Source organism: Dipodomys ordii, unplaced genomic scaffold, assembly GCF_000151885.1.
Source record: "Dipodomys ordii isolate 6190 unplaced genomic scaffold, Dord_2.0 Scaffold48, whole genome shotgun sequence".
Classification (NCBI taxonomy): Eukaryota; Metazoa; Chordata; class Mammalia; order Rodentia; family Heteromyidae; genus Dipodomys; species Dipodomys ordii.
Window position 1 is genome coordinate 1,427,152 of NW_012267264.1, and position 22,419 is coordinate 1,449,570.

Below are 22,419 nucleotides of genomic sequence, written 5' to 3' on the forward strand. Positions count from 1 at the left end.
GCACACATGTAAGGAAAGTGTGATGATCAGGACTTGAGGCAAAGGAGGACAAGTGGAAACTTAGGCCTTGGCTGAACTTCATAGATGTGAGGAATGGGTATAAAAAGACTATAATTTTTGGGGCTGGGAAGGTGGCTCAGTGGTAGAGCATTTGCCTTGCATGCTCGAGGCCCTGGGTTCGATTCCTCAGCACCACATAAGAAAAAAGCTGGAAGTGGCGCTGTGGCTCAAATAGTAGAGTGCTAGCCTTGAGCTGAAGAGCTGAGGGACAGCGCCCAGGCCCAGAGTTCAGGCCCACCACCGGACTCCCCCTCCCCCCCCAAAAAGACTGTATAGAGAAACAGGGAAGGATTGCTGCTTAGCCAACTCTTAAACAGTACAATAGACTTCATTAAACATGGTGCCATCTTTCACTGCTAGTACCCTGCAAGCTAACTTCTTGTCACCTCCTTGGCAGAAGTCTGGCCTTGTGGCAGTAACCCACTACATAGTCCTTTCCACAATCTTGATTCTTCTCCAGTCAGTTTATGCTTTCATACATGGTAGTGAATTGGAAGACTATGCAGCTATGGTATCATACAGAGGGCTGAAGAAGTGCTCTAAAATATAAAATCTGTGTGCTTCTCTTTTCCTTTAATAATGTCTATGTGCAGTAACTGCGGAGAGCATGCAGAGGGCAAAGAAATTTGGGTTTCAGATGAAATAATATGGACAAATGTTTAAAAAATTACATGGAAGGATGGGGCAGAGCCAAGGATGGTCACATTTTCAATATACCTGGTGACGTTTGGTTATCAAGAGAATAGGACAAGGCACAAACAATCAGTTCAATTTCAGCCATCCAGAAATAGCTTGACCCAAGAGAGTGAAGGGCAATATGTCACAGTGGAGGCTGCGGGCTCACCCACTGGCCTCCATACCATGGCCCGTTTTTTTCTTCCTGGAGTCCATAGGAAGGAACTCTGTTTCCAGGGGCAATGATACATGGATTCTCTCCTTTGCTAGATCTTTAGGGGAGAGTGGAAGGGTAAAAAAAACACTGTGCGACAAGACAACTTATGAAACAGGTAAAGGTACCACACAGGAAAAAGTAAATAAATGGTACTCATACAAAACAAAACCTTTTCTTCATTCCTTCAACCATTCAGAAAACAGTTTTTGTACATCCTATGATGGAAGTGTTCAAGAAAGTTGGCTGAAACTGGTTCCTTCAGTCAACATCTTTAATTATTTGTAGTCTAGGTATTACTCTGATTTCCTCTAGATAATAATCTTTCAAAACAGCCTGCCCAAATAATCATAAAGGCAGTTAGGAAAATGCAGAAAGGTTCTTTATTGAGAGACCTTCAGCATAGGGCTATGAAAGACCTGGCCACTATAATCAAGATAAATAAATACCAATTTTGGATGAGACTAAAGATCTGTAAACTCATATGGCAGGGGCATTAAAGGTGGAGAAAAACTTTGACTCTTTAACCAGGAAACATTAACAGATAAACAGACCATGGGAAAAGCACAAGAAGCATAAGACAGTAAAGAGTGCTCGGCCACTCATTCCTTTCTTCTTCTTTTTTTTTTTTTTGGTTGGTTGTGGGGCCTGAACTCTTGGCCTAGGTGAACTCATTCCTTTTAGTAGTCAGTATTTTTGCTGAACAACTTGTACTTTGAATATCACCAGTGAGCTGGGTATATAACTAGGAAGAAAAGTGGCTGAGAAAATCAAGAATTAAAAAATAAAGAAGGAACTTGAGGAGATGTGAAACAATAGAGAGATCACTCTGGTGAGAAACTGACATAGAAGTAAGTGATGATAAATGAGACTGTGCCAGCAGGTGTCTCTGGCAATCCAGTAAGGGGTTTCCTCCCCTATCCAAAGCACAAGAAACAAACAAAGGATCTGCTGCTGCATCCCTCAGAAGGTCATACACTTCAATGCACTAATGAAAGTCAGAGGGGAATTCTACAATATTTTCCCCCTCCACCTAATCTCTGGGCCTTTTCAAAATCTGCAATGTGGCCTGGTAGACAGTAATCAGAGTAGATTCTGTTTCTTTTGGGGGGGGAGGGGAGAAGGAACAAGGCTTGAACTCAGGGCCTAGGTACTGTTCCTGAGCTTCTATGCTTAAGACTGGCACTCTACCACTTGAGCCACAGCTCCACTTTCAGTTTTTTAGTGGTTAATTAGAGGTAAGAGTCTCATGGACTTTTCAGTTGGCTTCACATTGTGATCTTAGATCTCAGCTTCCAGAATAGCTAGGATTACAGGCATGAGACACTAGTATCAAGCTCTAAGAGTGGATTCTTGAAACATTTCTGTAGCAGAGGGCGGGGGCTATCCTTAATTGATAAAAATTCAAGCTACAGTGTGAATTACAAAATGGGGAGTAGGTATGCCAATGTAAAGGCATTCTACTTCACAAGTAAATATATCTCATTACAAAAACAAAACAGAGCAATGTGAATCTGATGGCGTGATTAAATAGGGCACTAATATTAACATGGCCTACACGTCAGATACATTACTACCCAGGCTGTTTGTTGTGCATGACGTTTGGGAAATGAAGCACGAATCTCTTGAATTAAGAATTCAGGATCTGTTTTGCCAAATTTATTTCTTTCACAAAAATGAAAAGGCAGTGACAGAGAAATCTCAAAGAGGGGGCAGCCACCAACAGCAAAAACATCATTTAGTCAGAAGTCAAAGAGTTGGGTCTCTCGAAGCCGGGGGAGCCCAAGATAAGCCTCCTCAGGCTGGCCTGTTCTCTCCTGCCTCTCACATCTAATTTATTTTCTGGTTGTTCAAATCAAAATGAGATGCTGAAGCCTTCTACACAGGTATCTGTTATCACTGAACATCCTAAAGAAGCCTATACATCTGCTTTCAAGTATCTGGAAAGACCAATGGGAGAGAAAATGTCTAGGAATACATAATCCTATAGCTCTGTGTAAATTCTGATATTGAAAAAGGCTGGAGGAACCTGATAGATTAGATTGTAAAAGAGGGATAAAAGCAGGTCTCAATCTAAGTCTGAGCCCGGCACACTTCTCGCTGTTCTTTTCTTGTGCCCACCTAACAGGATGAATGGCTGGCATACTCCTAGAAAGAAGATGGATCTGTTGATGATGACTTGAGCAAAATTAGCAGGTAGAAGGGCCCCACAGCAGCTGAGAGCCTAACTCCTGCTTGCAAGAGCCAGCCCAACAGGCAGAAGCAGAAATACAATTAAATTAAGTCAGAAAACCCGCTACAGAAAATGCAATTACTCAAAGATACAAATAAATGTTCAAAGAAAATTGGCCCCTGACAGGGTTAGTCAAGCTTCTAAATCCAGCTGGAGGCAGGCAGCTCAGGCTAATTCGCCAAAGAGGAGGACTGCAAAGCTGTAAGCTCTCTGCATTAGTATCCTGGCTGGCCTCACCTGGCCTGGTGTGCATCACACATTCCAAGTCACCAGTGGGGAGAAGCAACTTAGAGGTAGTTGGTCAGTGATGTAGGGCTCAAGAAAATAAGGGGTAGGTAGGCATAGAATGGCTCAAGGATGTTCACGAACATGAGCAGTAGAAAAGGGAACAGATTGATTTCTGACATGGCAGGAAAATGACACCAAGGAAACTCCTAGGCCCTGGGCCCTTCCATTCAGGAAGACACGCGGTGAAGCCCTACCTCTCGCTGCAGCACCAGCTCCTTGGTGAAAAGCGTGGCTTCCTCGCTGAATGGCTCTCCTTCCTGCACCAAACCCGGGAGGTTTCGGGCTCCTCGGGGACATTCAATGCCTGTGTCAAGAAAAAAGGAAAATTTGTGGTGAAATGTTCTAGTCTTTTGGCTTGAGCCATGAATGGCTCTTTCACCTATGTTATACTGCCAGCCCAGCTACTGGGCAGGTGACTCTCAGACATTTTCTCCTCATTATTACGCTTCAAATCAAATTCCAAAGTGTTAATTCAGTGTCATTTTCCCCTTCAAATACATTTTGCCTTCTGTCCTTAGGCTATATTTTGGATACTAGTACTACTGGTTTTCATTCGGAATGAGACAGAAGGGGTGGGGTGGGGAAGGAAGGGAAGAACACAGAATACTGATCAAGTATTAGGTGTCTGTAGTCAGGGAGACCCAGAATTAGATCTAATCTATCACTTATTAGCTTCATGACCTTGACCAAATTACTGAACACTGTCTCAGTTTTCTATTTATAAGACAGATATAATTTATTTACTTCTTGAGCTGGCTGTGTGAACTTGCTTGGGAAGAGATTACTTATGTAAAACGTATTTAGAACAATGTCTGCCACATGGAAAGGTTCCCTATACTTGGCTACTATCAACATCCTCTTTATCATCATTAGCATTATTGCTCTTAGCAATTCCCATGCTTAAAAATCTCAGTGTTCCCGACCTTATGGCTAGCCTCTAAGACCCCTGAGGACAGAAACCTATCCTTTTCTTGTTTGTATCCAATGTCTATACAAAAGAAGTGCTCACTAACTCACTCTGCCTGCCTTTTCTTTCTTTGATTCAATCACTCATTTTGAAGATATATTTATCACCAACAGTGGTCGTTTCTGACAGACCATGAACTATGTTGCATTTTGATATCTGGGTAAGACATAAATATTTCAAAATAATTCATACTGCAACTGTAATTATGAAGCAAAAAGTTGAACTAGGCTAAAGAGACAGGAAAAGAAAATGACAATTCAGGAGAGAAGGCTTTTGTCTATGTGTCTAAACAGCTGGTGGTCCCTCTTGCTGCACTAATGCAGAGCTAGGAATGCTATCATAACCATGAGTAGACAAGTGAAAGGACCAGAAGCTTGGCCTGGGGAAGCGGAAGCAGAGCATCTAGACAACTGCACACATCTGTTGGGATGCCTTAGGGAGAAGAGGTCACACCACTGCCTCCACAGAAGGTACACTTTTTTTAATGGGTAAAGCTGGGTGGCTATTCATGTTTCTGATATGGATTAAAGATCACCAAAGCCTAGAAGAAAGGAAGTAGCTTACATGTTGGTTCTCAGCAGGCACAAATCAGAAAGCATTCTTTCTGAGCCCCCAGGTCTCACCAAAGGGCCAGATCACGTGAGGTGAATTGTGAGGTAGGGTGGGTAGGGGGAATGGGTGAGGCTTGAGCTGATATCAGTGAGCATTCGCCCATATCTTGAAAGAAAGGGCCAGTTGAAGGTCCTACCCAAATGTCACCTGGTTGAGAAAATAACCAGAGCTGCCTCATTCTCTGTACTTCAGAGCCAGGTGGCTGGAGGTGTGGACTTGTTATAAAAAGGAACCATAGGAGCCAAAAAACCTGGGATTAACCCCAAAGGGAGAGAGAGAAAGAGAGCTAGAGTAAATGGAATGAAATATAACCCATGTTTTCCACAACATCAATAGCCAAAAACACTTTTCATTTTATATCTGCAAACTAAGCAAGAGCAGAATTGCCAGAGAGAAAAATAAATGATTCTGTTGAACTATTTTGCCACAAACCCATAGATAAAGCATTGCTGCAGAAACAAGAGTAATACAAGGGCAAGTGTTCAGTCTGTTCCATACCTCCAAGCAGAGCTGGGGTGCAGTGGGGTAGGGCTGGAACAAGATCAGGCAATACTAGGGCAGCAGAAGCTAGGGGAAAGGCTTTTGTCTAGAAAGGCATGGCTCTTCTCAGCTGTCACTTTACTCTTTGTATTCTGGAGACCCTCAGGTGATGAAGTGGAGAAAAGATGAGGCTCAATAGGCCCAGGGAGTTAAACAAATCAAGCAGAAACACATTCAAAACATTTTCAACCGAGGGTCCTTTGGGCCTGTAGAAACCAAACCCACCCACTGTATGTAGATGAAAAGGAAAGAAGCCTTTGTTATGTTGCTTTTCTGCACCCCAGCAGCTGGGTTCCAGCTTGTCAAGAGGAAGAAGCTGGAGCAGGTTGTTTAAAGTGGAAATAAGTAAACATCTATTCACATCTATTCCAGACATAGCCAAAAAATTTCTCTTAGACATGTCGCCTCTGAAGTGACCCCTTATCAAGGGATAAGGAGGCTCTAGATGGGATGCTTTAAAGAGGGAGCAGGACCTATGATCAAACCTCAAAGCCAGGAGAGCAGGAAGGATTTTAATGTATTTGAATGTCTGAGTGATTTACATTTGCTCAACCCAATTACACCTGCAGATAAAAGGTAGTGTGAGGGTGTTTCCGAATTTTAATGTTTTTAAATGATCGATTACATATGCATTTCTATGGGCATGTATGCTTTAATTAATCTTGACTAAATGTGATATATGATAGCCTGTCTTCTACTCTATTTTATTAAAGAAAAAATCAAGATGGCTTTAACAATGAAATGGAAGACTAGTGGGGTGCAACACACAGCAGGAGAAGCACTGGAAGAGATTGAGGTACAAAACAGAAGGCTCAAGGGTTGGGCAGAGCTCTGAGTCTTTGCTGCATTATCTGAAAGCTGTTCGGCCTGGGGGTTTATCAGTTCCAAACTTGTTTTGTGTCCTAAGGGATCAAGAGACAGTAAGGGATTCACTGTCCAGAGACCATGCAAATGTTAACCTCCTGCTGGAAAGGCAGTCACTGCTACTACATTCCAGGCAAATGTGTGTGGGTGGGGGTGGGGGGAGCCCTCTTTCACCCGCCCCCCCCCAGCTCTTCCCAGGGACGGGGAGCAAGTCAACCTAGAGAATGCTGCCCCTTCCTTCAAATGAGGTCTGTATTGCTGACTGCTGGCTGGCTTGTACTGTTGCCTCATCCAATAAAATGGACTTAAAAAAGAATCAACAAAGATAAAGAAAGTAAGCAGAGGGGAAGAAAGGTAGATTCTCAGAAAACAGCCCAAGGCTGCTGCAGCTGGGCTAGGCAGGCTGACAGGCAGTGATGGAGAGCTCCCAAGGCACGAAGGGCTTTGGACTGAAAAGACATCACTGGAATTCCCAAAGTTCTCCCCAGCCAGTGAGGAAAAACGCGTAATTCTAGACCCTACATATCATCACTAATAGCTGTCCTTTCCAATAATGCGCTGGCATGGTGCTGCCTGTGGTCAGGATATGCCGACTCAGCTGTGTGCCAGCACTTACAGGTGTGCCGTAGGTACCTGGCTCACCCTTGACACTGATAAACTACTCAAAAGCAGAAATACTTAATTTAAAAAATACCATAAACATTCTTGAGCACTTTTCTTACCTTTGATGAGCTGTGTCAGAATGAAGAGAAAGACCCAGGGGGGCCACAAGCAGATACAGAAGAAGCAGGTGAGTCCCATATTCTTCCTCCAGCTCCAATGCTAGGGAGCTCCCTAACCTCAAACTACACAGATCATCTTGCCTAAAGGTAAACAAATTTTTCTACTTTTTCTAGGTATTCCAGCATATGAATGGTTAACTAAGATTGCTTAAAATGAAGCACAATAAGAAAGGATATTTTGTCTGATTTGTGTAGGGTACAGGAAGAAAAACTCCATTGTTAGCCATCAGTACATCACGGTTCTGGTTCCTGTTCAGCCACTGAAAACTAGTCAACTTTTCCAGGCTCACAGTCTGTCTATAAAATGAAGAATCTGCAAAGTCTTGCCTTGCAATAAAATCCTACCATTTTGCTCATGTGTCCTTTGTGTTTCTTTGCCTAATTGTTGACTCCTAGAGTACAGGATGCCTTCTTTCAAACTTAAAATGTTGGACAATGGAGTAATAATCATCCTTATTAAAAAAATTATACATTTAGAGACATTGACTAACTAGGTCAATTAATGCAAACACTTTGGTCATTCTGCTTTAGAGCAAGAAGAAAAATTTGCTAATGACAAGATAATAGCTATATAAGAGATTCCATTGATGGTGATGTGAAGGTTATGTATCACTCTGAATATTTTACACTGTATGTTGAGTTTTATGATAATTAAGCCTCCATACTCACAGTGTGTCTGTATTTTCTTCAACTGGGCAGTGGGAGCTAAGAGGAAGCATGGCAGATCTGCCTTGGCTAGAGTTAACATGAAAGCTTCCCAAAGACACTTAGTAGTCCAGCAAACAAGAGGCTAGGCACTAACAAAGGAAAGACAATTAGTGGAAAGAAACTACTTTGAATGATGCATGCCCATCATGTTCTTACTGCTACATGGAAGGGACAGGAGGCATGAAGCAGAACACTCCTCTCTGCCCACTTTGGGCCTTTAAAACCACACTACCTAGAATGCCTTCCCTTCCCCTATTTCACAAATACATCTGTCTCCTCTGGGCCAAGCAGTGGTTGAAAAAGACCTTGTTCTAGAAAAGATAATTTTCCTCTACCACTGAATAAGGTATGTTCCCAAATTTGCCATTTGGTCTAGGTTGCAGGGTGTTAACATATGTAAATAACTGGGTTGTATGAGATGTAAGTCTTTCTGGGAGACTATCGGTGAAACGCAGTGGGAGTCAATCATGGGGCTCACTATGCCGCATCCCTTGCTTCGGGCAGCTATGTTCACCACCACACGATGTTGGCCTGTTCTCTCCCTTTTCCACAAATGGAAATGGGAAACAGGAGCAGTAGGTGGAGTATGACAGAGAAGGGTTGGACAGATGCTTCTGAGCTAGATTCAAATAAGGCCAATCTGTAGTCAGGCCAGCAAGAAGAAAGAAGCTGTTTTAACCAAACTGGTAGGTACCAAGTGAGCCAAGACAAGTACCCTTCTGGAATTGGAACTGGGCATAGGAGCCAGAGGAAGGAGGAAATAAATAGAAAACTAACTTGAATTAAACACTGAAGATTTTCAGGACAATCTGAGACCCAGAATCATCCTCCAGTTCTAGGACCTAAGAGACCTAATCCTACCTAGGATGATTCTGTTAGATTTCCCTAGATGCCACTGTAAGTCAGCTCTCTCCTCATTACCACCACGAACTGTGAGAGTCTCATGTTTGTAACTGAAATAAGACTCTTAACGGAAATTGCTTTTCAGGGCAGGCACTGTGTCATTTTCAGATTTTATTCTTGCTTATGTATAATACCTGTGTGACAACATAGGAGATCCTCAAAAGGAGTTGGATGAATAAACCTTTTAAAAACTACTTTGGAAGAGAAGTAAAAACACAGAGAGGGAAAAAAAAAAAGAAACAATGAATTGATTTATCAGAGTTGAGGACTCTAAGATCTAGAGTGATCCATTTCAAGCACAGAAGTGTTTCATGCAAACATCAGGAAAGGGGCTTAACTACAGCCTACCCTTCCAAAGTTACATAACATGTTAACAAGGAGAACAAAGCATACCTATATGTATATCCCACTGGCCTCTCATTTGGCATACTTGGAGAACACAGTTTAAACCCAGAAATGAGGCAGTCAGTCAACATTGTGTTCAACGGGCACAGCAGACATGTTGAGCTCCCAACACAAGAGGAGGAGAACAATGATCATGTGTGCCCTGTCAACAGTACTAGCAGCATTGTGGCCACATGGAAATGCAGAAAACTGGAGCATGTTTAAAGAGAACAGGAGAAGATGACTCAGGGCAGGGAGGCCTGCCTTTAAAGGGAAGATAAAAGGTGCTAAATCTGTACAGCTCAGCTGAGTGGTGACTAAGAGGGTGACATGATAACAATCTGCAAATATTTGAAAGGTGTAAACACCCGAAAGGAAGGAAAATGCTTAGCCTAAAAGCAGGGGTGTAATTATTAGGGGAAAGCAAATCTGGACAAAATATCGGAAAAACAGTGTGGGGATGACTACTGGGTTATAAATAAGTTTCCCAATAGCGTTGAAAATGCTGCCCAATCCTAAAGCTGCAAACTAGTCAGTCACTAGGTCTACCCCTCTGCTTATGGTAAAAGCAGCCCAGACAAGTGAATTGTGACTTCATTTTCTAGAAGTCTTTATAATAATATTCAGATGTAATTAATGCTGCGTTAAACACTGCTTCCAGGTATTTCAACACATTTTTTGCCAATCAAACCATGGAGAAGAACGAATAGTAGTTCTATTGAGATTTTTAGAAAAACAATAACAACAACAACAAAAAGGCTTTATCTAGATGCAACATGCCTGCTAGCTGATAAAGTGGGGCTGAGTTTAGACAGGAGGGATAGACAGCAGGGACAGGAGACCAGAGTGTTTCATGTACTGGGTCATCTTCATTTCTAGTCTCCAAGACTCTAGGCAGGAATGCTGTCAAGTTTTCAGATGGGAAACTATGGCTACCTCTCCCTTCTTTCTATACACACATCCCCTGGAGTAATTGTCAAGGACAAGGCGAGGCACCGAGAGAACACCAAAATAAGCTTCCTGTCACACTGACTGCACTCCAATACCTTTGCCTGAGTTCCTGCTGCTGTAGCTACTCAATTTATAATCCACAGGCTCTCAGCAGTGTTTTACCCCCGGATTCAATTAGTTCCATTTCTGTACTTTCCTCGCCACCTTTCTCCCACCAACAAAGAATTAAAAATAAATAAATAAATAAAAATTAAAAAAAACCCACAAGTCCCACTATACATACAAGTTACACTTAAACTGTATATGCAGGTCAAGAAAATTAGCACTTTTAATTCTGTTCAGTCTTATTTCAATAATCTTTTTGTGGTAGTAATATAGACACAGTTATTGCTTCCTAAACATAAAGAATAAGGACCCTTGATCATCACATTAAGGGCAGAGGTAGACTAGCCATCTGCTCAATTTTAAGGAATGTGGTTATCACTTACAGCTAAATCAGTTCCAGTTGTTAGTTTTCATAACATATCTCATGTACCAAAAGCTTACTCTAAATTCCTGTTCATAGGTGTTAAAACAACCTGGAGGTTGTAAGTGTATGAATGCTGTCAATGAATCAGTTAACTGAGAACTGCAACCACCTCACTTAGCACCATGTTCTCAAACTCCTAGAATGATCCAAAGAGAAAAGTCAATGGTAGACTTAGTTCCTAAGTTTGTATTAAAAGTTCAGAAATAAAATCAAGATTTTGCATTGTTTCAAGTCTTTATTCTCTCTTCCTTGTTCTCTAAATCTCTGCTTCCTCAGGGGAGGTAGCATCTTGTGGGCCAATTCTGGAACATGCCACTGCTAAAAGGCTTTTCAATGATCAGAATAAAGGTTTAAAGGAAGAATGAAAGAATCCTAATTAAAGGGATCAAACATCTCAGGTAATTGTAGTCAAGGGAGTCAAGCAGGAACTAAGAAAGAAGCTGTTTTTAGCTCGTAGTTTTTCAGGATAGACTTTTATTAGGCTGTTCTGATTTTGTGATGTTTGATGCATTTGTTGAAAGACCAGGGACTAAAGTTAATTGGGTGTAGGAACAATAAGACCAAGTCTTTACAACTCAATGGGAACTGCAGTTCCTTTTGAAGCAAGGAAGAGGAGTGAAGGGGAGGCATCTACAGGCAGGAACTGCAGTGGTTGGCTGTTAAACATACTTTAAGTTTCTCTGACAAGTCATAATAGAGGTGGTTACCCTGTTAACAGATCCCCATTCTTCAGTTAGTTGAGGAAAGGGTTATACTAGTTTTCTCTCTATCTTCAGTATTTGGCAAACAGTAGATGCCAGTAACAGGGGGGTGGAGGGTGGGGTTGGTTTAGCAGATATAGATAAAACAAATCTGTTATAACAATTTTATGTTCTTGAGTTCTGTATATGTAAGAATTAACACTTGGAGAGTTAATGAGAAATTTTAGTAATACTTATTTCCAGGACTTCAAGGCGTGTTTGTGTTAAGTGCTATAGATCACTGGTGACTGTGGGTGATAGAGACAAGAAGGGGATGGCTTCAAAGCCTTCAACTAGATTTCTCATTCTCAGCCTAGCCAGAACCTAGCAATGTGAATGCCTTGTTTCACAAAGCTGATTTACAGTTAGCTTTAGACACCACAGATTCACTAAAAGGGAAAAGGAGCATAGGCCAACACTGGGAAAACCTTTTCTAATTCTCTCCACTGCAGATCAAGATCTACACAATAATTTTGAATGAATGAAGCATTCCCCTTCCTCTGGCATCCCATAAGCATAGCCATCAACAATCTAGCCAATGTGTTTCTGCGGTGCTCCAAAAGGGGACTAAACTTCTGGCTTGCCAAAACATGTGCCTATTTAAGGGGTTTGCTATAAGGAACAGCTGCACTATCATTGTCAACTAGTGGCAGAATAGAACAACTGGGCATGGGAAGAATTGGTGCTATCCAAATTTGGCTTCTCTTGAGTTATCATTCATTATCTGTTGAACAACCTCAAGTCTTCATTAACAAGCAGAAAACAAAAAAAGATTCTGAGGTGAAAAGGCTAGGGCTACAATGCCTTCAGAATGATGAGAAGGCTCCTATATGGCTAAGAGACTTTATGTAACACAGGCTTGGATACAGTGTCTAACAAGCAGAAGCCCTCCATCTGAACAAGGAGGGGGAGCTGGTTTCTATGAGAACCTCAACTTTGCTTTCACTGACTTCAATTTTAAACATGGAACTTTCTCTTTGAATCAAATAAAACTTAAGAATTTCCCCCCTTTACTTTTCTGGTAGCAAAGAATTCCTTATTTTGGTCTTTTTTCTATTTCATGTTAATAGGTAAAGAGAAAAATTTGAATCTACTGTCCAGGCTCCTAGAGATTTTAAACTTCAGGATGGGAAGAAAGGCACAGGAAACACCCATTTGGTTCTTGCAAGTGCAAGCTTCCAGAAGGTATTCTGGCATACACCTGGCTGCCAAATGTAAGAGCTACTTACTTGCATAAATTTAGAATGACTTTTTCTAACCAAGCTGTGTTGTATTATTTGAACAAAATGGTCCTGATATGTGTTCAGAGTACGTCAAAACTATTGTGTTCCTTGAGCTTTCACTCAAAGAAAATTGCTTGGCTCCTCCTCTCCTGAGGCAAGTGAATTCCAAATGTCTAGAAATTAGTACACTGAACTAGCGGAAAGTAGAAGAAAAAATATCCAGAGTCAAAATATTAAGGCCAAGAACCAAAAGAACGAATTAAAAAATCTGAGAGGAGAAAAACTCTAATAGCACTTTATCTTACAAACTTAAAAGAAGGGGGGTGGGGAGAGAAGGACAATCCCCCCCCCCAAAAAAAAAAACCACATCAGGAAGTAAAAAAGAAAAGGACATCTGAAGAGCCAAGTTTCTCAGTGAGCAAAGAATAATTCTGGACACATGGTTATTACCTGCTTGATAAACAAATGGAATTTTGGGATGAAAATAAATGATGGCATTAAATTTAAAGATAGGGTCTCCTCATTATATAGTCGAAATTGGTCTTGAAATCCTGAAATTATAGGCTGAGCTATTATCCTCAACTTTTTGTTTATTTTTGGTTTTTACATCTAAAGTATGAAATAGCCTGTCAAAGTTCTGAGAACTGTCAGCTCACAAGAATGGTTTTATATTTTTGAATAGTTGAATAAAAATCCAAAGAATAAAATGTTGTGTCATGAAAAATCAGGAGATTCAGATTCCATGGATGAGATTGTACTGGAAGACAGCCATATTCCACTCATTTCAGGACAGAGTAGTAAATTGTGACAAAGACTGTAAGTCTCACAAAATCTAAAGAATTTATTGTCTGACCCTTTACAGGAAGTTTACTAATTCTTGCTCTCAAGGATACTGTGTTCTAGTTAAAAAAATCAATACAATATTTGTTCTCATAGATATACATGTATTAATGTCTAATACATATTATATACATGTATGTGTGCGTACACAAGGCTAATAATTGAACTCTGTTCTCCTAAGAATTAGAGTATCAGTATAACATAAGAACATGGTAAAATAAGCCAGGTGCCTATAATCCTAGCTACTCAGGCTGGGATCTGAGGATCGCAAAGCCAGCCAGGGCTGGAAAGTTCCTGAGACTCTTATCTCCATTAACCACAGAAAACCAGAAGTGAACCTGTGGCTCAAAGTGATAGGGTGCTAGCTTTGAGGGAAAAAGCTTAGGGACAGCGCCTGGGCCCTGAGTTCGAGTTCCAGGTCTAACCAAAAACCAGACAAACAAAGGAACAGGTAAAATATACTATCAATAAGACCACGAAAAAATATTGCATTCATAAACTGCTTTACTAAATGGAAAGTCCTTTGTACAACTACTTAAAGATAATAAAAAGAAAAAATACTAAAAAAAAACAAACCCTTATGGTCATATAATCTTGAAAGTAAAAGGTCACAGGGCTAAGGGACATTGCTGTGGCAGGTGACATGGATGCACTATGTGCACTCTGCTTTTCTCTCCTGCGGTCTGTTCTATGATATCCCTTTCCTGATATTTGTGTTGTACCTGTGATCTTGTTCTCCTTTACTCCCCTCCACCTCAACTCCCCAAGACCTGGATTTTCCCATAAAAAACATACTTCATAAGCTAGGATCTTGAAAACATCAGAGTTACCATCTTATTCCTCTTATTCCCCCACACCCAGCCAATCACTATCACACTGAATGTACAAAGGTCTTCAGGCCTCAGGCTTCGGACTCAGGCTATCTTCCTACTACCAATATTAAGTCCTAATAGGTATCTCAATAACAAATTCAACATTGTACCATTTCCTCAGGGGGAGCTCCCTTACATTCCCTTATAGTTTTACTCCAGGTCTTTCTTTAGGCCTTGTAGGCTCCTAAACACTCACTTTTCCTATACTGGTGATTACAAAGAACCACAGACTTGCAATCATCAACTATCCTCTAAGTTCTAGGTCTTACCTCCAAATGTCTTACAGAGATCTCCCCTTGATTGATACCCTAGTCAAGTCTCAAATTCAATGTATGTAAGCCAAAGTCTCCTTCTTCTTCCTATATCTCCTCTTTTGGTCTCAGCACTACTGTCGTCCCGGGCTGAAAACTTCATTCTTCTTTGCTTCTTTCCTTGTCCACCCATGTGAGTATGTGCACAGGATCCTGTGTACACAGGATGCAATAGAGTACCACTGCACCCTATTTATTTCCCCTGCACATCTTGGCTCAAGATTACCAACATAACTGCTTGTTTAGGTTCTTACCATTTCTGATTAAGAATCTTTTCTTCTTGCCTGCCCTCCATTTTTCCCTTACTCATTCTTCACAAACAGAGCTACCAGAATAATCTTCCTAAAGCATATGTTCTGCTCAAAACTCTTGAGTGGCTTCCTGTGCTTTACCCAATAAAATCACAGCTCAACATTCTGACATCCTAGGTCCTCTAAGATCTGATGTAGTTCCCTGGGACCACATAAAACATCCATTACCCACCTGACAGCTCTTCAAATATGTGAAGACACATCTATTTCTTCTCATCCTCATGTCTTATTTTCTTTGGGCTAACATTCTCAAGGCCCTCATGAGACAAGAGTTTTGATTTCCACTATCCTACTCCTTTTCCTCTTCAAGCCTACATAATATGAAGGGAGTCTTCAAACTGGAAATCTTTTGGTTGATTTAATTAAAAAGGTCTGAAGGGGGTGTATAGTGAGAAGCATTCTTTCTCTGCATTGTTAGAGTTTAGGCAGCGAAATAGGCTGTTTTAGGGGCGAATGGGAAGGAAGGGAGATGGCATAGCATTATTCCTTACAAGTGCCCAGATTCTTATTCAACCAGGATACTGCAGTGACAGCAGGAGGACTCCATGGGCTGAGGGGAAGGAAGCCTTCCCAAGAGGTGAGGGAGGTAGGGCTGTCCTTGCAGAGGCTTCCTGCCTCCCTGGCCCCCTTTCCATTCGCTGTCTCTCAGTAGCAGCCCTTGGCACTGTGGAGATTCTGGTGGTGTTGTGACAAGCAGTCTATTCATTTCCTCTCTCAATCACTGGCTCTGGGGGATAAAAGGAATGGCAAATCCAAACCACTGCCTAGAATCCACTTTGCAGAATTCAGGGAAAGACTGTTCTACTGAAGTGATTATTTCCCCTGTTTGGGAGACCTGGGGGAGAAAGAAAAGGCTCTCTGCATCCTTTACTTTCTACTGATGCGACACTGCCGCAGAGATTATTCCAGCCTGTAGCATGGCTGGTGCTCAGGAAAAGCCCAGTGTACATGTATTGAGGCTCGTTTACTCTTGTCCCAGTGTGGCAACAGAGCACACCGCAGTGCCAGGATTTGAACTGTGACACTGGATACAAAGCTTCAGATAGAAAGAAGAGGAGAAAAGAAGGGAAAAAGCAAGTTAGGTCCCTGATAGGTCAGCTTCCCCTTGCCTTGCAGCTGCAGCCCAGGAGAAATTAACCTAAGCCATTAGGGTTGTGCTGGTTGTCCAGGGAGAGAAGGTTTAAGCATGCTTATCACTGCATGACTAAAAGACAGCTTGGGGAAGGGGCCTGCTCCAAATTAGGATTCCTAATAAGGGGAAATGATAGTCCAGGAAAAGGTGATGGAGTGTTTAGGAGAGTGTGGGGAGAGAAATTTTCCATGCATAGTTCTTAACTGAGTACATATTCCTTTCATGATAACAGGTGTTTATAGCAGCCAAAGAGTGTAGGTGTGTGTGTATGTGTGTACATGTGTGTGCATGCGTGTGTGCATACTCATCCAAGGAAAGGAAAAGGAGAGGAGAGAGAAAGAGGAGGGAAGGGCTTTTCTCCCAGCTCTCTCAATGACCCCAGTCACTTGGGATGACTGAGAACAGACTGTACCTACGCTACCTACTGGGCACACACACACAGAGACAATGTCTGAAATGGGTGAAGCAAAGACAGCTGTGGTTGGATTTTTCAGCCTTATTCCCAATGGTCTCGTCACATTCCTCCTAAGAGGGAAAGAGCCAACCCCTTCTTCAGCAAGTGAACACACCCTTTTTGTCTCTTCCGAAGCCCTTTCAAAATTGAGTAGATGCTGGCTTGTGTGTGCTATCTAATGTGCCTGTGTTTCTTGTTCTCTCTCCACCATATCCACTCCTCACTGTCAGGCCATTCTTGTCTAGTATCACAAGAGGAAAGAAAACAACATCAGCTGAAGCCTTTTGGATTGTAGTTACTGGCTCCTCAGTGATGCAGACAGAAGGAACCAATTTCTCTCTCTGACTCTGTCTCTCCCACACATACAAAGGCATGCATGCAAGCACAAGCAATCCTTCTCCTGAGTGTGTGCCATCCATGTCTCCACACTATGACCAGGACTGGGGCCTTTAAATTATAAAGAAAAATGTAGGGCTGAATATCTTTGCAAGGAAGATGGACAAGTCTTGGAAGCTAAATGTTTTGTGGCTGCTTATTTGATATAATAATGTATTTTTGTTTTCATAAGTTTGGCCATAAGTAATTTTATATCCTCTAAAAATAAGGCCAGGCCTATACCAGGGTTCTTTCTTTCTGGGCTCTGCTCTCTGCAATCCATCAAATGCCTGGACACCCCATGGCCCAAATGGATCCTTCTATGTCAGAAGGCAATTAGATCACTGGATGTAAGAAATGCTCAGGCTATACAAGTGGGAACCCGGGGGAAGGAAGTAGGCCTTTTCCTTCTCAGCCAGCCCTCCTAAGAGACACTAGCTCCTGAATGGCAAAGAGGACAGCTGTCAGCACCAGGGTGGGTGGGGAGTGGTGAGGCAAATTTCACAGCATAACAGCCAAGAGACAAACAAAAACAAGAGAAATGTTTCATATGGAGGCTGTCTCCCCTAATGTCACTAAACTGGAAAATCCTCTGTTCTGTAATTCACCCAGGCTTAGCAGACAGCTGTCTGTGTTTGAGTCATGAGGGAAGGTGACTGCTTTATAGGGGATTTTTTCTAGCCAACCTGAAACTTCAAGAAGCCTAGTCACTAATAATGCCAGCATTCGGGGCTGCCACAGAATGTAAGCTCACTTCTATATTTCCTACAAAGTCCACTTGTTCCTCACAACAAGAAGGTCATCACACTGCTCATAGGAAATCCACTAGGTATCAATAGGGCAGATGGCACTGGAAGAGTTGGAGAAAATCTTGAGATACCAAGTTTGATAGAAATGACTGAAGTCCCCTTATGTGGCTGGAGAGAGCTGAGTTTATAATTTGCTGGGACCCTAACATTTGTATTTCCCCTTTACCAATGTTCTGGAGCAGATGCTGTAATGTATTAATCTTTGCAGATGAGTGATACAGTTTAAAATACTGCAGGCTTTGGCTGCCATTCCCTCCCCTAGGGTCTCAAAATAACTCCACACAAATCATTTTTGCTAAACACTCACTCAGGCAGCTCTTCCCTGCCAGCACACACGCATCTTATGTAAGTGAAGAAGCCACCTAGCTTGCTGGAAGACAGTGGCGGTCCTTAAGAGGCCATACTGCTGCCTGCCCCTGAGATGCTGCAGAGTCGGGTGCCCAGTCTGTCCCTGTCCACGGCCAAAGAGCAGGATCAAAGAGCCTGGGGACTGGCTACATGCGTCCTTAGCCAAGTCAGACAGCATCCAAGGAGACTGAGGCAGGCAGGTTAGGGAAGGTCACCCACATCAGTGTGGTATTAGAAACGAAAGCAACTCAGCCATCTAGTGACCTAGTACTTCATAAAAGATCTCCTTGGTTAGATTTTGCTAAGTAAAGAGGAGAGGGAGTACCATGCCTCTCACAAGAAGCCACAGTTCACTGAGGGAAACAGGCACATATCTGGACATAATATATAGCTGTAGGAGGAAAATCCAAAGATTTAAGATGGGAAATGGATGGGTCTGGGAAAGTGGCTCAGTGTAGAGTGCTTGTCTTGCATGCATGAGGCCCTAGGTTCCATTCCCCAGCACCATATAAGCAAAAAGAAAAAAAGCCGGAAGTGGCGCTGTGGCTCAAGTGGTAGAACGCTAGCCTTGAGCTGAAGAGCTGAGGGACAGCGCCCAGGCCCAGAGTTTAAGCCCCACGACCAGACCAAAAAAAAAAAAAAAATGGGAAATGGAGCAGTAAGTGGGGTGGCTGGGTACTCCTGAATACCTTCCCATAGGTAGCTTCAAAGCCTCTTCACATAGCTAGCAACAGAAAGGCTTGGCCAAAAGCTTTTATGGCTCCTTCCTCCATTCTCAGGGGCTTGGTTTATTAACTAGTTCTGCTGGGGCCCTTCCTATCTCCACTGTGCCTTGGGCTCTGCCTTCTCATCCTTTCTTCTAAATACTTGGAGCTTCACAGTGGTGTGTTTTGGGCTGCTTTTCATTCCAAATTCTATGCCTAGCCCTTTCAGTCCCACTATACACTGATGGATCTTAAAGTTTTAGCCTTCATTTCTATCCCTCTATTGATTTTACCTAGACCTGAAAATGTCCACAGACATCTAACATCCAACGTGTCAAAACTTTTTATTGCTTACAAGCTAGAACACTGACCTCCTCCCCCCCCCCAACCCCCTATACCAAATGGTCAGTGAAAGTCTACAGCTTTAGCCCAGCTCCAGTGGCTCACACCTGTAATCCAAGCTATGCAGAAGGCCGAGATCTGAGGATCGATCATGGTTCAAAGGGCAGGAAAGTCTGTGAGACTCTTATCTCCAATTAGCCACCAGAAAACCGGAAGTGGTGCTATGGCTCAAAGCAGTAGAATTCTAGCCTTGAGCAAAAAGAGCTCAGGAACATTCTCAGGCCCTGAGTTCAAGCTCTACAACCACTACCACCACCACCACCACCAACAAAGTCTACAGATTCAAACTCTACTGGGCAATTCCCACTATGTAGCCTAAATCAGGCTGCTATATCTCTCATCATACCAGTGACAATCATAGCTCAGCCACATTTCTTTATCTTGTTTGGGGTCATTTCAAACCCAGTCTTTACATTGTAGTCAAACATGTGCCTTAAACATGTTGCCAACAGTCTATGTCTTCTGATTTTTCTTTTTTGTTTGTTTTTTTTTCCCCTTGAGACAAGGTCAAACCTTGACCTTTGACCTCAAACTCAAGATCTTCCTGCCATCACCTTCCAAGAAACTGGGATTATAAGTGTATATCACCATGTCCAGCCTCAAAGAAATATTTGTAAAACATACATGTTCTGAGCATCTGTGACTCATGCCTATAATCTTAGTTACTTAGGATGCTGAGATTTAAGGATTATGGTTTGAAGCCAGCACAAGGAAGAAAAATGAGACTCTTATCTCCACCTAAGTACAAAAAAAATCTGTTAGTAGAGGCTTGGCTCAAGTGGTAGAGCACCAGCCAGGAGTAGATAAGCGAGAGTGAGAGGTTGAAGCACTTAGGATGACAGAGGTCCGAACCCTCTTTGAAAGATGAGCCTTGAGGGGACCTGATCAGGTGCTAGAAATAGTTTACATGTTCACATGGGTAGTGGTGAGTTGGATATATGTACATATATAAACTCATAAAGTTGTACACTTAAGACATGTATGTTGTGCTCGCTTCGGCAGCACATATACTAAAAAAAAGACATGTACATTTTATTGTGTATTTTATAGTTGAAATTAATACAAAAATGATATAATGCCTCCCTGCATCTTTCTGCGCTTCCTATAATGTCCCTTAGGTGTTCCTTCCCTAGAAGTACAGGATGGGCTGGGGGGAGGGGCTAGCACCTGTGAATCTAATAAAATTGTATAAAAACCTTCTTATGTACACAGACTGATCATTTCCAGGTTAATTAATCCCTGGGAATAACCATGACTCAAAAGTCATCAACAACTAGTCTGTGAAGTATTTCCCAAGAAGGTGACATCTGACTTTTCAAACTCACTTTGAACTACTGTTCCTCAGCCAGCCATACGATTGGCCTTGTTGAGTGATGATGTTTTATTAAGGCCTTTTTTTCCACTTCTGATTATAATTCTTTTCTTTTCATTCTATCTTTCATTTTCTAGGGAGAAAGCTTAGAGCTGTCTAAGATTTGTAAACAGATTAGTGACCAAGGCAAACAGTAAAGAAACTGAGCTACAGGGTAAAGTTACAGCTAAAGAACTCAGAGCCACATTTATAACATAAAAAAAAAGTTGAGTAAGATTGTTATAGGTACAAGTTAATCTGCACACCTAAATTCACTGTTCCTGTGATCGTGAAAGTGAGTATGTGAGGACAGTCCACATGTTGGTAAAAGCTTTTCGGAGGCAAGAATTAAGAGGTCAGTCATGGTAAAACTCAAAAAGAGAGACAGCAAGTATTCAACACAGGATATGGAATGGGTGATACGGTTTCATGCAAGATCATGCACAAATGACCTAGAAAATATATTCACCTAATTACAATTCCATGACACTCAAAAACTGCAGGGAGACCTAAGGAATAAAACCACATCGCTTAGGTTTCCTAACCTAAAAAATAAAATAAAATGAAGAAATGATAGTAAAGACATCTTCATTATCACCTAAGCACTCATTGAATCACAAGCTTTACAGGTGGAAAGGACCTTAGAAATTGTTGAGTCCAAACTCCTTATTTTTACAGGAGGGAACTGGAAACGGTAGCAGTTCAATGACCTACACAAGGTCACATGGGCACATGGCAACTGACATCACAATAAAGTAGAGATTATAAAACCTATCTTTTGACAGGCAGGCGTTCTTTCCACTGTATCCTGTCAGTTCAGGTTGAATGAACGTCACTTTACTCAGGTTATGTGGAGACCTGATTTATACCACAGAATTCTGGTTTTGGATGTCTTTTCTGAGTGAACAGATAATCGGATAAACTATGCTGGACTTCGAAAAAACATATTAGAAAATAGTTGGTATTACTATAACTAGACTTGGTTTACAAGGACATGAAGAGAGTAAATAGAGTACTCAAGAAGAAATCAGCACAATTGCTACTACAATTTCAGTGTTAACTTTTGTTGCTTTGGACACTGGATCAAGTGTTTTTTTGTTGTTGTTGTTTGTTTTCCATGCATCATGCTATTTAATGTTGAGAGCCATTTTAATTTACAAGTGAGAAAACCAGGGAAGAAGAGGCTAAACTAAGTACCTTGTTTTAGGTTATAGAGTTTATAAAGACAGACCCGAAGTTGAACCTATTCTGGTGACTAAAAATCCCCATTTTGTAATGCATAATATTGAATTGTCCCCTTCAAGAAAGGGATATATTATAGAATTTCCAAGATGGACTTATGTTTGTTCTGTACCTATCCTCTTCCTCAGATCTTAGTAGTTGGGTACAATGATCTATTTGATGACTAACTTACCCACCAACTATACTCAGTTCCTACTATGTTCCAAGGAGTGTTAAAACTGTTACAAGGCAGGGTGTTCATGTCCATATGGAGGCAGCAGAGGATGCATGTGAGTGCAGAGGTAGAAGACTTGCAAAGGAAGAACTCTCAAGCGCAGTCAGTAAAGAATGATGCTGTTCCTGTTTCCATTGATGCTCTTCCAAAGCAAGGAAGCCTCAGAAGGAAGTTCCCTCTGAGAGCCACCAAAATAGTTCTCCATGGGAGCATGAGTGGCATTTGGGGTGGCACATTTCCTCCTTGTGGTGGATGGTCCTGTGAGTTGCAGGATATTTGGCATTTGGCCCACCCCCTCAAATGCCTGAGCATCCTTCTGCCTCCAAAGACTGAGTGCATCGATAACCACGCTCAGTTTTCCATTCCACTATCCCTGGGAGA

The 22,419-nt window shown here is 41.9% G+C and overlaps 1 protein-coding gene across 1 annotated transcript in view; it reads right to left on the minus strand.

Annotated features, from left to right (window-relative positions):
• Snd1 (staphylococcal nuclease and tudor domain containing 1) overlaps window positions 1-22,419 on the minus strand; it is a 446,430-nt gene that overhangs the window by 96,364 nt on the left and 327,647 nt on the right. The window contains exon 16 of the mRNA XM_013020007.1: window positions 3,665-3,774. Coding sequence (XP_012875461.1) covers window positions 3,665-3,774 — 110 coding nt within the window. The remainder of the gene's footprint in view (window positions 1-3,664; window positions 3,775-22,419) is intronic.